This window comes from Columba livia, chromosome Z (assembly GCF_036013475.1).
Source record: "Columba livia isolate bColLiv1 breed racing homer chromosome Z, bColLiv1.pat.W.v2, whole genome shotgun sequence".
Classification (NCBI taxonomy): Eukaryota; Metazoa; Chordata; class Aves; order Columbiformes; family Columbidae; genus Columba; species Columba livia.
Genome location: NC_088642.1, coordinates 147,479 through 162,308, shown reverse-complemented (window position 1 = coordinate 162,308; position 14,830 = coordinate 147,479). Strand labels below are relative to the sequence as shown.

The 14,830-nt window shown below is 63.9% G+C and overlaps 1 protein-coding gene across 1 annotated transcript in view; it reads left to right on the top strand.

The window, feature by feature from the left end:
* The window catches only part of LOC135577368 (uncharacterized), a 45,045-nt gene that overhangs the window by 9,213 nt on the left and 21,002 nt on the right, over positions 1-14,830 (top strand). The window contains exons 6-12 of the mRNA XM_065046669.1: positions 786-960; positions 2,235-2,458; positions 6,298-6,426; positions 7,409-7,583; positions 8,858-9,081; positions 12,924-13,052; positions 14,035-14,219. Of these exons, the coding sequence (XP_064902741.1) occupies positions 786-960; positions 2,235-2,458; positions 6,298-6,426; positions 7,409-7,583; positions 8,858-9,081; positions 12,924-13,052; positions 14,035-14,219 (1,241 nt within the window). The remainder of the gene's footprint in view (positions 1-785; positions 961-2,234; positions 2,459-6,297; positions 6,427-7,408; positions 7,584-8,857; positions 9,082-12,923; positions 13,053-14,034; positions 14,220-14,830) is intronic.

Genomic DNA, 14,830 nt, shown 5'->3' with positions numbered 1-14,830 from the left:
AAAAGAATAAAGTGTATTAACGGCACAAGGGAGGCAGATTAAACGTGATGCTCCGGTTGCTGGAAGCTGTGCTGTTGCTAGGAGAGTTGCCGTCACACGTTGCAACGGGCCTCAGAAGGGAAACGCTGCTCAGGAAACTGGCAATAAATTGGCAGGCGCCGCTGTCAAACCAGCCACCGAGAGGACAGAGACCGGTACGGAAGCCGCGTCTCTGAGCCCAGGTGGCCGTGTCCTCCAGCCAACGTCAGGGAACTGTAACAAAGAGGATAAGCAATTAATAGGAGATTAATAGCCCGATCAGAATTAGGGTCCAAAGGAGCCGTCACCGGCGACGGGAGAGCAGCGGCGCCTCGCGGCGCGAGGAGCTGACGCGCTCTGTCGAGATCGGACGAACAGGTAAGAGCGAATTTAGAAGCTCTGTGCGAACGAGGCAATGGGAAACGTGCCTAGAAAACCATCTTGATGGTGCACGCGGGGTACAGACAAGAGCAGCCGGACGAGGGAAACGTACCAGGACGACGCTGGCAAAGGGAGTTCTCCGAGCTGCCTGGAAAAGGGGGGTGTCGATACCGGCCGGCACGAACGGCTCCCTTCTCGGGTCGGCCGGAAGCGTTGCCGTGCCGGGGGGCGGCTGCCGGCCTGCGGGCCGGGGCTGCGGCTGTTTGGGGCGCTGCCCCCGCTTTGTTTTCCTCGGGGAGCCCCCCCACGCTCGGGGGCTTGTGGGACGTGCACGTGCAAATGACACGGTGTTCCCAGCTGCTCTGTTCTCTGCCTTGTTTTTTCAGGTGCCTGTCCCTGTTTTCTCTTCCCGCTTTTGAAGAGAAGCTGCCGAGTGAGCGTACGCTGCGGTGAAGTTCTACAAGATGCAGCCCTCGGGAACCGGTTGCTGTGGGGTTGCTCGTGCGGCCAGCTTTTGGTGTCGGTTGTTCCGGCGCTCCGTCGCGGTGTAGAGCCGGCCCCGTACGTAGCGGTGAGGCGTCCCGCAGTTCGGTTTGGTTCTCGGATAGGCCTCGGCTCTGACTGTGCACTCGAACGCCAAAACCTACAGCGGAAGCTGCGGTGGCTTTAGCGTGCAAGGGGCGCGAGCGCCGTGAAGCCGCCCGTGTGGCCGAGCGTCCCGATCGCGGCGCTGAGCGTTAGACGGACTTGAGCCGCGTGCCGGAATCGTTTTGTTTTGGAGAGGGCGGGATAAACTTGGAGCACAACTTGTGAGGGCGGTACGTCGTGGGCAGGTTTTAGTATTGCCTGTGGAGTGCCGCTAGAAGCGTTCGTAGTTCTTGCTTGTCTCTGTTACAAGATGAGCCGTGTCGTCCTGCGTGACGCGTAACGGGAGGACGGCGCGGTAGCGGTGCTCTGCACAAGAGCCCGTTGGGGGGTATTTTAGCTCGCGGGAAAGGGATTGGGGAACCACCTGGTGGGAATGCGAGGAGAGCAGCCCTGGCGGAATCTGAGGAGCCGAGGCCGTTGTATAAATTGGACAAGGAAGGAAAGGCTGCGGGCAAAGCGCGGTGCTGCACCCGGCCGCCCCAGTGCGGTGCCGCGGCGCGCCTCGGTGCTGCCGCCCTGTGGCGAAACCCGGGTACTGCAGCGCACGGCAAGGCGGGGGGGGCAGATGCCGCGATTGAGAGACGGGGACGCAACTTGATGCAAGCAAAGTGTCCACTTTATTGCTCTTCACACAATTCTTTTATACTGTTACATGCATAACAACTACTATCGTGGATTATGCTGATTGGCACAACAATTAATTATCTCATACATATTACAAAGGCTGAGCTCATGATAGGTTAGTAAGAGCATGCAAATCTGTCCTAGCTCCTTGTTACTATCGTGTCCTGTGTGCTGGGCAAGCTTTACAGGCTGCTTTCTCACAGCCACAAGGTCCTGTTGCTAAACAGGACATTCCCATCTATCATCACAAGTTTCTGCTCTTTGTGCTTACATCTGCATGTTGTAACTTTTCACGGCCCTTAGTAATTTTCCATGCTAACACAACAGGTCTAGTAGCTAGAACTAGCATATTAACTATAGATATATATTTTTGCTAATATCCTATAAGCCTAGATAACCCACAGGCAGAGACGCCGATCGAGCCGCGGGGGTTCGCGGTCGGGTCTGTGCGTGCCGGTGTCCGTCCCCCCCGACGGGGGTCAGGTCCCCATTGGTGTGCAAACGACACCCCTCCCTCGATGGCTCCTTAGGAGGGTTAATCCCAGTCCTCGTTCTTTTGGCAGCGGCGGGTCTGTGACCTCGCGGGAAGCCCAGGCTGCTGCACAGAGCTCGTCGGGAGCGGGAGCCGCGGAGGCGGGGGGCCTCGACGAGCCAGAGCTGCGTCAGACGGAGGGGGCGCGCGTGCTGCCCGGGGGCCGCGTCCGGCGGAGCCGGAGTGACCTGCGGCGGCAACGAGCGGGAGCCGCTCGGAGCTGGAGCGGCCGTTGGCCGCGCCTTCCCTGGGGAGGTGAGCGCGGGGAGCCCGGCCTCTCTCTCCCTCGGGGATTAAACCCGCGCCCGTCCGCGCCCTTCCCGGGGGCGGCGGCGAGGCGGGTTCCCCCGGCTCTCCCGGGGCGGCCCCGCTGCCGGGGGGCGCGGGCGAGGCGGCGGCAGCGCCTCCTCGGTGCCGGGGGGCGGAGGGGAGAGAGACCTGCCGGCCGGAGCCGCGGGGCGCGCGGCCCCTCGGGCAGGGCGCTCCCGGTCTCTGGGCCGCAGGCCGGGGGCGGCAGACGGGTTCGGGTGCTCTGGCGTGCTTTTTAGCCAGCGTGGCCTTCTCCGCGCCGTGAAGAAAATCCCGCGCGGTCGATTCCGCTCGCCGCTCGGGAGATGCCGCGTCTCTGGGGCCGTGGACTGGGGAAGAACGTTTGCGAGTTGGAGGGCGCTACAAGATATTCCGCGGGGAAGCCGGAGAAGAGGCAAATTGGCTGCCAGCGGAGTTGCGTTCCTTCGGTTTAGGACGTTCAGCTTGTCCTTCCAGAGAAGGAGCAGTCGTGGGTAGGGCCGAGAGAGGCTTTTAGGCGCGTGATCGGAATTGGAGCCAAATGGCACTCGACGTTGCCGCCGTGGGTCTTGGCTTTCAGTGGTTTCCCCGCGGCTGCCTGGTGTTTGGGAGCTCGGAGCGGGCATTTTTTTTCCCCCCAAGGAGAGGCTGTGCTTGAAACAGAACTTGCTTGAAGAAGACAGACGAGGCGGGTGAGGATGCAGAGCGGGCCAATCAGATCGCTCGGGAGGGCTGGAGGGGCGGAGCGCCGATAGGCGGGGAGCATGGCAATTGATGTGCGTAGGCAGCCAATGAGGTTGCCGGGGGGGCGGGCGTTGCGGTGTCCGTACTGCGCATGCCCAACTTGCGCAGTCCTCAGTCAGGTCCGACGCTGAGGCGGGCACCTGGGGGCGGAGCGCGGGAAGGAGCATCCAATAGGAGGACGGCGCGGCGGGGTGGAAAGCAGCCAATCAGAGCGCGCCGTCTCAATCCCGTTTGAACAGCTGCCTCCCTGGCAAACGCGTCCGTGGGGTCCCGGGGCGGGTAGCGGGAGTTAACGGGGAAACGGGGGTCGGGGCGAGGGAGGGGAGGCTGTGGAGCGCTCATTTTGGCCTCTCCGTCCCTTTTGCCTCTCTCTCCCTCTCTCTGTGTCTCCTTGTCTTGCTCCCTGTCCCTGTCTTTCTCTGGTAAGCTGACCTGCTCTTTGCCCTTCTTTTTTTGTGGAATCACAGGCTCCTCCTGCTTGGAAAAGACACGTGCAGTTTTAAATTTGGGTTTGAACTCTAGGGTTTTTTTTCCCCCATTAGCGTAAGTGGACGGCACGTTGTCCTCTGGCTCAATCCCCGTTCTGTTCCGTGGAGCCTTCAGTTTAGGATGTTCAGGTAAGACAGTTTGTCCTTCCAGAACAGGAGCAGTCACCGGTAGGACCGAGAGAGGCTTTTAAGCGCGTGATCGGAACTGAAGCCAAATGGCACTTGACGTTGCCGCTGTGGGTCTTGGCTTTCACTGGTTTCCCCGCGGCTCCCTGGTGTTGGGGAGCTCGGAGCGGGCACGTTTTTTTTCCCCGAGGGGAGGCTGTGCTTAAAAAAGAACGTGTTTCCTCAGAGAAGTGCAAGTCCGTGTGCGTAAGACAGACAAAGACCCCAGCCAGCCTAGTCAAGTTCTGAGCGTGCGTCTGTCAGGCGGCTGCTTTACGTTGAGGAGCGCACGGCCGTGCAATGGTAAGGGCGAAGGGCAAGGCAAGACAGAAGGGTTTTTCCTGCTGCGGGTGACCAGCCGCCCCCCTTTTCCGCGTGAAGCAGAGGAGCGCGGTTCGTTGTCGCCTTTTAAACGCGGCGGCGGCAAGCCGAGCGGCCGGAGGGCGCGGGGTGGGGGGGGGGGGGTCCCGGCAGGGCGGCGACCCGGCGGGTGAGGATGCAGAGCGGGCCAATCAGATGGCGCGGGAGGGCTGGAGGGCTGGAGGAGCGGAGCGCTGGTTGGCTGCCTAGGTACGTCAGTTGCCTTTCTGTCTGCCAATCAGATTGCCGGGGGGGCGGGCGTCGAGGGCTGGGTACTGCGCATGCCCCAAAGAGCGAGCGCTGATAGGCGGAGAGATGCTGATTGGCGTGCCGCCCGCAGCCAATGATGTTGCCGAAGGGGCGGGCGTTGCGGCGTCCCTAGTGCGCATGCCCCAGCCGCGATCGCTGATAGGCGGCGAGAGAGGTGATTGACGTGTCCCGGGGAGCCAACCGGGATGCGGCAAGGGGCGGGTGCTGCGGTCTCCCTAGTGCGCATGCCCAAACCGCGAGCGCTGATAGGCGGCGAGAGAGGTGATTGACGTGTCCCAGGGAGCCAACCGGGAAGCGGCAAGGGGCGGGAGCTGCGGTCTCCCTACTGCGCATGCCCCAGCCGCGATCGCTGATAGGCGGCGAGAGGGCTGATTGACGTGTCCCGGGGAGCCAACCGGGATGCGGCAAGGGGCGGGAGCTGCGGTCTCCCTACTGCGCATGCCCCAGCCGCGATCGCTGATAGGCGGCGAGAGGGCTGATTGACGTGTCCCGGGGAGCCAACCGGGATGCGGCAAGGGGCGGGAGCTGCGGTCTCCCTACTGCGCATGCCCCAGCCGCGATCGCTGATAGGCGGCGAGAGGGCTGATTGACGTGTCCCGGGGAGCCAACCGGGATGCGGCAAGGGGCGGGTGCTGCGGTCTCCCTAGTGCGCATGCCCAAACCGCTAGCGCTGATAGGTCCGCGGTGTCTCGGTGCCGCGCCGTGGGGGGAGACCGGGAGCGAACGGGAACGGGGGTCGGGGCGGCTGCGGAGCGCTCGCTGCGGCCGGCGCCCGGGCATCGGGAGGCGGGCGGCTCAGGGCCGCCCTTCGTGAGGTTCCCCGGAGGCGGCAGAAGGGCGGAGGGGAAGGAGGGGACAGCCGGGGACCTCCCGCCGCGCGCGTGTCCGGGGCGCGGCGGCTGTCGGTGCCCGCGGAGCCCGGCGGGACGGCGGGGGAGCGCGAGGGGAACGGAGCGGCGAAAGAGGCGGCAGGTGAGTGCGGCAGCGGCGAGGGTGACCGTGCCGTTGGAACGGGGGGAGCGGGAGGGGCCGGCGCGGCGCGGCGCGGAGGCGTTCGGTTCCGGTTCCCCCCCCCCCTCCGCCCCCCCCCCCCGCCCTTACGGCCGCGCTGGCGAAGCTCCTGGGAGGCGTGCGGTCCGGAGCCGCGTCTCCCTCCGGCGCAGCGCCCGTGCCCGGTGCGGCAGCCCCTCCGGGAGCGGCGCAGCCCCCGTCGGTCGCGGGGACGGTTACAAGCAGAGCTAAGGCGCGGTTGCGGGCGGGCTGGGTGGCGTGGCGAGCGGGGCGCCGCTTCGGCGGGAGCTCGGGGCGAGCCCCGGCGGGTTCCGTGTCCTGCGGGCGCGGCTTTCGCGCCGCGGCTCTCTCTGTGCGCTTTTTTGTTTGGTCGCGTTTGTTTTTTGGGTTTTTTTTGGCGGGATTCCCGCGAAACGCGGCACGAGCGCTCGCCCGGGGCTGCCGCGGCGGGTCTCAGTGGCGCCGTCCTGTGGGCAAAGCGCGGTACTGCACCCGGCCGCCCCAACGCGGTGCCGCGGCGCGCCTCGGTGCTGCCGCCCTGTGGCGAAACTCGGGTACTGCAGCGCCCGGCAAGGGGGGGGGGCAGAGACGCCGATCGAGCCGCGGGGGTTCGCGGTCGGGTCTGTGCGTGCCGGTGTCCGTCCCCCCCCGACGGGGATCAGGTCCCCATTGGTGTGCAAACGACATCCCTCCCTCGGGGCCTCCTTAAACGTTTAATGACGTAAATATTGCTCCTGCTAACGTTGTCGGCGCGGCTTCTTTCCTGAGTGGATCCGTCCGGCAGTCGGTGGCCCACGGTTGCTCGGCAACAGCAGAAGCGGATTGAAGGGACCGGCCGCTGGAGGATGCCGAAGCCTCCCGGGTCAGCGGTGGGAGCAGCTTTGCGTAAAGCGAGGGGTACGTGAAGCCGGGCGTGCGGTGCCGACCGCCCAGCAGGTAAGGGAAGCTAAAGCTTTACCTCCAGGGACTTCTGCCCAGAAAGCTGAAGCAATTGCTCTCGCGTGAGCTGTAGAGTTACGCAAAGAGAAGAAGATTAGTAGCTGCACTGATTCTAAGCAGGTTTCTTGAAGGGTGCGGGCCCTTGAAGCCGTTTGAAAAGAATAAAGTGTATTAACGGCACAAGGGAGGCAGATTAAACGTGATGCTCCGGTTGCTGGAAGCTGTGCTGTTGCTAGGAGAGTTGCCGTCACACGTTGCAACGGGCCTCAGAAGGGAAACGCTGCTCAGGAAACTGGCCATAAATTGGCAGGCGCCGCTGTCAAACCAGCCACCGAGAGGACAGAGACCGGTACGGAAGCCGCGTCTCTGAGCCCAGGTGGCCGTGTCCTCCAGCCAACGTCAGGGAACTGTAACAAAGAGGATAAGCAATTAATAGGAGATTAATAGCCCGATCAGAATTAGGGTCCAAAGGAGCCGTCACCGGCGACGGGAGAGCAGCGGCGCCTCGCGGCGCGAGGAGCTGACGCGCTCTGTCGAGATCGGACGAACAGGTAAGAGCGAATTTAGAAGCTCTGTGCGAACGAGGCAATGGGAAACGTGCCTAGAAAACCATCTTGATGGTGCACGCGGGGTACAGACAAGAGCAGCCGGACGAGGGAAACGTACCAGGACGACGCTGGCAAAGGGAGTTCTCCGAGCTGCCTGGAAAAGGGGGGTGTCGATACCGGCCGGCACGAACGGCTCCCTTCTCGGGTCGGCCGGAAGCGTTGCCGTGCCGGGGGGCGGCTGCCGGCCTGCGGGCCGGGGCTGCGGCTGTTTGGGGCGCTGCCCCCGCTTTGTTTTCCTCGGGGAGCCCCCCCACGCTCGGGGGCTTGTGGGACGTGCACGTGCAAATGACACGGTGTTCCCAGCTGCTCTGTTCTCTGCCTTGTTTTTTCAGGTGCCTGTCCCTGTTTTCTCTTCCCGCTTTTGAAGAGAAGCTGCCGAGTGAGCGTACGCTGCGGTGAAGTTCTACAAGATGCAGCCCTCGGGAACCGGTTGCTGTGGGGTTGCTCGTGCGGCCAGCTTTTGGTGTCGGTTGTTCCGGCGCTCCGTCGCGGTGTAGAGCCGGCCCCGTACGTAGCGGTGAGGCGTCCCGCAGTTCGGTTTGGTTCTCGGATAGGCCTCGGCTCTGACTGTGCACTCGAACGCCAAAACCTACAGCGGAAGCTGCGGTGGCTTTAGCGTGCAAGGGGCGCGAGCGCCGTGAAGCCGCCCGTGTGGCCGAGCGTCCCGATCGCGGCGCTGAGCGTTAGACGGACTTGAGCCGCGTGCCGGAATCGTTTTGTTTTGGAGAGGGCGGGATAAACTTGGAGCACAACTTGTGAGGGCGGTACGTCGTGGGCAGGTTTTAGTATTGCCTGTGGAGTGCCGCTAGAAGCGTTCGTAGTTCTTGCTTGTCTCTGTTACAAGATGAGCCGTGTCGTCCTGCGTGACGCGTAACGGGAGGACGGCGCGGTAGCGGTGCTCTGCACAAGAGCCCGTTGGGGGGTATTTTAGCTCGCGGGAAAGGGATTGGGGAACCACCTGGTGGGAATGCGAGGAGAGCAGCCCTGGCGGAATCTGAGGAGCCGAGGCCGTTGTATAAATTGGACAAGGAAGGAAAGGCTGCGGGCAAAGCGCGGTGCTGCACCCGGCCGCCCCAGTGCGGTGCCGCGGCGCGCCTCGGTGCTGCCGCCCTGTGGCGAAACCCGGGTACTGCAGCGCACGGCAAGGCGGGGGGGGCAGATGCCGCGATTGAGAGACGGGGACGCAACTTGATGCAAGCAAAGTGTCCACTTTATTGCTCTTCACACAATTCTTTTATACTGTTACATGCATAACAACTACTATCGTGGATTATGCTGATTGGCACAACAATTAATTATCTCATACATATTACAAAGGCTGAGCTCATGATAGGTTAGTAAGAGCATGCAAATCTGTCCTAGCTCCTTGTTACTATCGTGTCCTGTGTGCTGGGCAAGCTTTACAGGCTGCTTTCTCACAGCCACAAGGTCCTGTTGCTAAACAGGACATTCCCATCTATCATCACAAGTTTCTGCTCTTTGTGCTTACATCTGCATGTTGTAACTTTTCACGGCCCTTAGTAATTTTCCATGCTAACACAACAGGTCTAGTAGCTAGAACTAGCATATTAACTATAGATATATATTTTTGCTAATATCCTATAAGCCTAGATAACCCACAGGCAGAGACGCCGATCGAGCCGCGGGGGTTCGCGGTCGGGTCTGTGCGTGCCGGTGTCCGTCCCCCCCGACGGGGGTCAGGTCCCCATTGGTGTGCAAACGACACCCCTCCCTCGATGGCTCCTTAGGAGGGTTAATCCCAGTCCTCGTTCTTTTGGCAGCGGCGGGTCTGTGACCTCGCGGGAAGCCCAGGCTGCTGCACAGAGCTCGTCGGGAGCGGGAGCCGCGGAGGCGGGGGGCCTCGACGAGCCAGAGCTGCGTCAGACGGAGGGGGCGCGCGTGCTGCCCGGGGGCCGCGTCCGGCGGAGCCGGAGTGACCTGCGGCGGCAACGAGCGGGAGCCGCTCGGAGCTGGAGCGGCCGTTGGCCGCGCCTTCCCTGGGGAGGTGAGCGCGGGGAGCCCGGCCTCTCTCTCCCTCGGGGATTAAACCCGCGCCCGTCCGCGCCCTTCCCGGGGGCGGCGGCGAGGCGGGTTCCCCCGGCTCTCCCGGGGCGGCCCCGCTGCCGGGGGGCGCGGGCGAGGCGGCGGCAGCGCCTCCTCGGTGCCGGGGGGCGGAGGGGAGAGAGACCTGCCGGCCGGAGCCGCGGGGCGCGCGGCCCCTCGGGCAGGGCGCTCCCGGTCTCTGGGCCGCAGGCCGGGGGCGGCAGACGGGTTCGGGTGCTCTGGCGTGCTTTTTAGCCAGCGTGGCCTTCTCCGCGCCGTGAAGAAAATCCCGCGCGGTCGATTCCGCTCGCCGCTCGGGAGATGCCGCGTCTCTGGGGCCGTGGACTGGGGAAGAACGTTTGCGAGTTGGAGGGCGCTACAAGATATTCCGCGGGGAAGCCGGAGAAGAGGCAAATTGGCTGCCAGCGGAGTTGCGTTCCTTCGGTTTAGGACGTTCAGCTTGTCCTTCCAGAGAAGGAGCAGTCGTGGGTAGGGCCGAGAGAGGCTTTTAGGCGCGTGATCGGAATTGGAGCCAAATGGCACTCGACGTTGCCGCCGTGGGTCTTGGCTTTCAGTGGTTTCCCCGCGGCTGCCTGGTGTTTGGGAGCTCGGAGCGGGCATTTTTTTTCCCCCCAAGGAGAGGCTGTGCTTGAAACAGAACTTGCTTGAAGAAGACAGACGAGGCGGGTGAGGATGCAGAGCGGGCCAATCAGATCGCTCGGGAGGGCTGGAGGGGCGGAGCGCCGATAGGCGGGGAGCATGGCAATTGATGTGCGTAGGCAGCCAATGAGGTTGCCGGGGGGGCGGGCGTTGCGGTGTCCGTACTGCGCATGCCCAACTTGCGCAGTCCTCAGTCAGGTCCGACGCTGAGGCGGGCACCTGGGGGCGGAGCGCGGGAAGGAGCATCCAATAGGAGGACGGCGCGGCGGGGTGGAAAGCAGCCAATCAGAGCGCGCCGTCTCAATCCCGTTTGAACAGCTGCCTCCCTGGCAAACGCGTCCGTGGGGTCCCGGGGCGGGTAGCGGGAGTTAACGGGGAAACGGGGGTCGGGGCGAGGGAGGGGAGGCTGTGGAGCGCTCATTTTGGCCTCTCCGTCCCTTTTGCCTCTCTCTCCCTCTCTCTGTGTCTCCTTGTCTTGCTCCCTGTCCCTGTCTTTCTCTGGTAAGCTGACCTGCTCTTTGCCCTTCTTTTTTTGTGGAATCACAGGCTCCTCCTGCTTGGAAAAGACACGTGCAGTTTTAAATTTGGGTTTGAACTCTAGGGTTTTTTTTCCCCCATTAGCGTAAGTGGACGGCACGTTGTCCTCTGGCTCAATCCCCGTTCTGTTCCGTGGAGCCTTCAGTTTAGGATGTTCAGGTAAGACAGTTTGTCCTTCCAGAACAGGAGCAGTCACCGGTAGGACCGAGAGAGGCTTTTAAGCGCGTGATCGGAACTGAAGCCAAATGGCACTTGACGTTGCCGCTGTGGGTCTTGGCTTTCACTGGTTTCCCCGCGGCTCCCTGGTGTTGGGGAGCTCGGAGCGGGCACGTTTTTTTTCCCCGAGGGGAGGCTGTGCTTAAAAAAGAACGTGTTTCCTCAGAGAAGTGCAAGTCCGTGTGCGTAAGACAGACAAAGACCCCAGCCAGCCTAGTCAAGTTCTGAGCGTGCGTCTGTCAGGCGGCTGCTTTACGTTGAGGAGCGCACGGCCGTGCAATGGTAAGGGCGAAGGGCAAGGCAAGACAGAAGGGTTTTTCCTGCTGCGGGTGACCAGCCGCCCCCCTTTTCCGCGTGAAGCAGAGGAGCGCGGTTCGTTGTCGCCTTTTAAACGCGGCGGCGGCGGCGGCAAGCCGAGCGGCCGGAGGGCGCGGGGTGGGGGGGGGGGGTCCCGGCAGGGCGGCGACCCGGCGGGTGAGGATGCAGAGCGGGCCAATCAGATGGCGCGGGAGGGCTGGAGGGCTGGAGGAGCGGAGCGCTGGTTGGCTGCCTAGGTACGTCAGTTGCCTTTCTGTCTGCCAATCAGATTGCCGGGGGGGCGGGCGTCGAGGGCTGGGTACTGCGCATGCCCCAAAGAGCGAGCGCTGATAGGCGGAGAGATGCTGATTGGCGTGCCGCCCGCAGCCAATGATGTTGCCGAAGGGGCGGGCGTTGCGGCGTCCCTAGTGCGCATGCCCCAGCCGCGATCGCTGATAGGCGGCGAGAGAGGTGATTGACGTGTCCCGGGGAGCCAACCGGGAAGCGGCAAGGGGCGGGTGCTGCGGTCTCCCTAGTGCGCATGCCCAAACCGCGAGCGCTGATAGGCGGCGAGAGAGGTGATTGACGTGTCCCAGGGAGCCAACCGGGAAGCGGCAAGGGGCGGGAGCTGCGGTCTCCCTACTGCGCATGCCCCAGCCGCGATCGCTGATAGGCGGCGAGAGGGCTGATTGACGTGTCCCGGGGAGCCAACCGGGATGCGGCAAGGGGCGGGAGCTGCGGTCTCCCTACTGCGCATGCCCCAGCCGCGATCGCTGATAGGCGGCGAGAGGGCTGATTGACGTGTCCCGGGGAGCCAACCGGGATGCGGCAAGGGGCGGGAGCTGCGGTCTCCCTACTGCGCATGCCCCAGCCGCGATCGCTGATAGGCGGCGAGAGGGCTGATTGACGTGTCCCGGGGAGCCAACCGGGATGCGGCAAGGGGCGGGTGCTGCGGTCTCCCTAGTGCGCATGCCCAAACCGCTAGCGCTGATAGGTCCGCGGTGTCTCGGTGCCGCGCCGTGGGGGGAGACCGGGAGCGAACGGGAACGGGGGTCGGGGCGGCTGCGGAGCGCTCGCTGCGGCCGGCGCCCGGGCATCGGGAGGCGGGCGGCTCAGGGCCGCCCTTCGTGAGGTTTCCCGGAGGCGGCAGGAGGGCGGAGGGGAAGGAGGCGACAGCCGGGGACCTCCCGCCGCGCGCGTGTCCGGGGCGCGGCGGCTGTCGGTGCCCGCGGAGCCCGGCGGGACGGCGGGGGAGCGCGAGGGGAACGGAGCGGCGAAAGAGGCGGCAGGTGAGTGCGGCAGCGGCGAGGGTGACCGTGCCGTTGGAACGGGGGGAGCGGGAGGGGCCGGCGCGGCGCGGCGCGGAGGCGTTCGGTTCCGGTTCCCCCCCCCCTCCGCCCCCCCCCCCGCCCTTACGGCCGCGCTGGCGAAGCTGCTGGGAGGCGTGCGGTCCGGAGCCGCGTCTCCCTCCGGCGCAGCGCCCGTGCCCGGTGCGGCAGCCCCTCCGGGAGCGGCGCAGCCCCCGTCGGTCGCGGGGACGGTTACAAGCAGAGCTAAGGCGCGGTTGCGGGCGGGCTGGGTGGCGTGGCGAGCGGGGCGCCGCTTCGGCGGGAGCTCGGGGCGAGCCCCGGCGGGTTCCGTGTCCTGCGGGCGCGGCTTTCGCGCCGCGGCTCTCTCTGTGCGCTTTTTTGTTTGGTCGCGTTTGTTTTTTGGGTTTTTTTTGGCGGGATTCCCGCGAAACGCGGCACGAGCGCTCGCCCGGGGCTGCCGCGGCGGGTCTCAGTGGCGCCGTCCTGTGGGCAAAGCGCGGTACTGCACCCGGCCGCCCCAACGCGGTGCCGCGGCGCGCCTCGGTGCTGCCGCCCTGTGGCGAAACTCGGGTACTGCAGCGCCCGGCAAGGGGGGGGGGCAGAGACGCCGATCGAGCCGCGGGGGTTCGCGGTCGGGTCTGTGCGTGCCGGTGTCCGTCCCCCCCCGACGGGGATCAGGTCCCCATTGGTGTGCAAACGACATCCCTCCCTCGGGGCCTCCTTAAACGTTTAATGACGTAAATATTGCTCCTGCTAACGTTGTCGGCGCGGCTTCTTTCCTCAGTGGATCCGTCCGGCAGTCGGTGGCCCACGGTTGCTCGGCAACAGCAGAAGCGGATTGAAGGGACCGGCCGCTGGAGGATGCCGAAGCCTCCCGGGTCAGCGGTGGGAGCAGCTTTGCGTAAAGCGAGGGGTACGTGAAGCCGGGCGTGCGGTGCCGACCGCCCAGCAGGTAAGGGAAGCTAAAGCTTTACCTCCAGGGACTTCTGCCCAGAAAGCTGAAGCAATTGCTCTCGCGTGAGCTGTAGAGTTACGCAAAGAGAAGAAGATTAGTAGCTGCACTGATTCTAAGCAGGTTTCTTGAAGGGTGCGGGCCCTTGAAGCCGTTTGAAAAGAATAAAGTGTATTAACGGCACAAGGGAGGCAGATTAAACGTGATGCTCCGGTTGCTGGAAGCTGTGCTGTTGCTAGGAGAGTTGCCGTCACACGTTGCAACGGGCCTCAGAAGGGAAACGCTGCTCAGGAAACTGGCAATAAATTGGCAGGCGCCGCTGTCAAACCAGCCACCGAGAGGACAGAGACCGGTACGGAAGCCGCGTCTCTGAGCCCAGGTGGCCGTGTCCTCCAGCCAACGTCAGGGAACTGTAACAAAGAGGATAAGCAATTAATAGGAGATTAATAGCCCGATCAGAATTAGGGTCCAAAGGAGCCGTCACCGGCGACGGGAGAGCAGCGGCGCCTCGCGGCGCGAGGAGCTGACGCGCTCTGTCGAGATCGGACGAACAGGTAAGAGCGAATTTAGAAGCTCTGTGCGAACGAGGCAATGGGAAACGTGCCTAGAAAACCATCTTGATGGTGCACGCGGGGTACAGACAAGAGCAGCCGGACGAGGGAAACGTACCAGGACGACGCTGGCAAAGGGAGTTCTCCGAGCTGCCTGGAAAAGGGGGGTGTCGATACCGGCCGGCACGAACGGCTCCCTTCTCGGGTCGGCCGGAAGCGTTGCCGTGCCGGGGGGCGGCTGCCGGCCTGCGGGCCGGGGCTGCGGCTGTTTGGGGCGCTGCCCCCGCTTTGTTTTCCTCGGGGAGCCCCCCCACGCTCGGGGGCTTGTGGGACGTGCACGTGCAAATGACACGGTGTTCCCAGCTGCTCTGTTCTCTGCCTTGTTTTTTCAGGTGCCTGTCCCTGTTTTCTCTTCCCGCTTTTGAAGAGAAGCTGCCGAGTGAGCGTACGCTGCGGTGAAGTTCTACAAGATGCAGCCCTCGGGAACCGGTTGCTGTGGGGTTGCTCGTGCGGCCAGCTTTTGGTGTCGGTTGTTCCGGCGCTCCGTCGCGGTGTAGAGCCGGCCCCGTACGTAGCGGTGAGGCGTCCCGCAGTTCGGTTTGGTTCTCGGATAGGCCTCGGCTCTGACTGTGCACTCGAACGCCAAAACCTACAGCGGAAGCTGCGGTGGCTTTAGCGTGCAAGGGGCGCGAGCGCCGTGAAGCCGCCCGTGTGGCCGAGCGTCCCGATCGCGGCGCTGAGCGTTAGACGGACTTGAGCCGCGTGCCGGAATCGTTTTGTTTTGGAGAGGGCGGGATAAACTTGGAGCACAACTTGTGAGGGCGGTACGTCGTGGGCAGGTTTTAGTATTGCCTGTGGAGTGCCGCTAGAAGCGTTCGTAGTTCTTGCTTGTCTCTGTTACAAGATGAGCCGTGTCGTCCTGCGTGACGCGTAACGGGAGGACGGCGCGGTAGCGGTGCTCTGCACAAGAGCCCGTTGGGGGGTATTTTAGCTCGCGGGAAAGGGATTGGGGAACCACCTGGTGGGAATGCGAGGAGAGCAGCCCTGGCGGAATCTGAGGAGCCGAGGCCGTTGTATAAATTGGACAAGGAAGGAAAGGCTGCGGGCAAAGCGCGGTGCTGCACCCGGCCGCCCCAGTGCGGTGCCGCGGCGCGCCTCGGTGCTGCCGCCCTGTGGCGAAACCCGGGT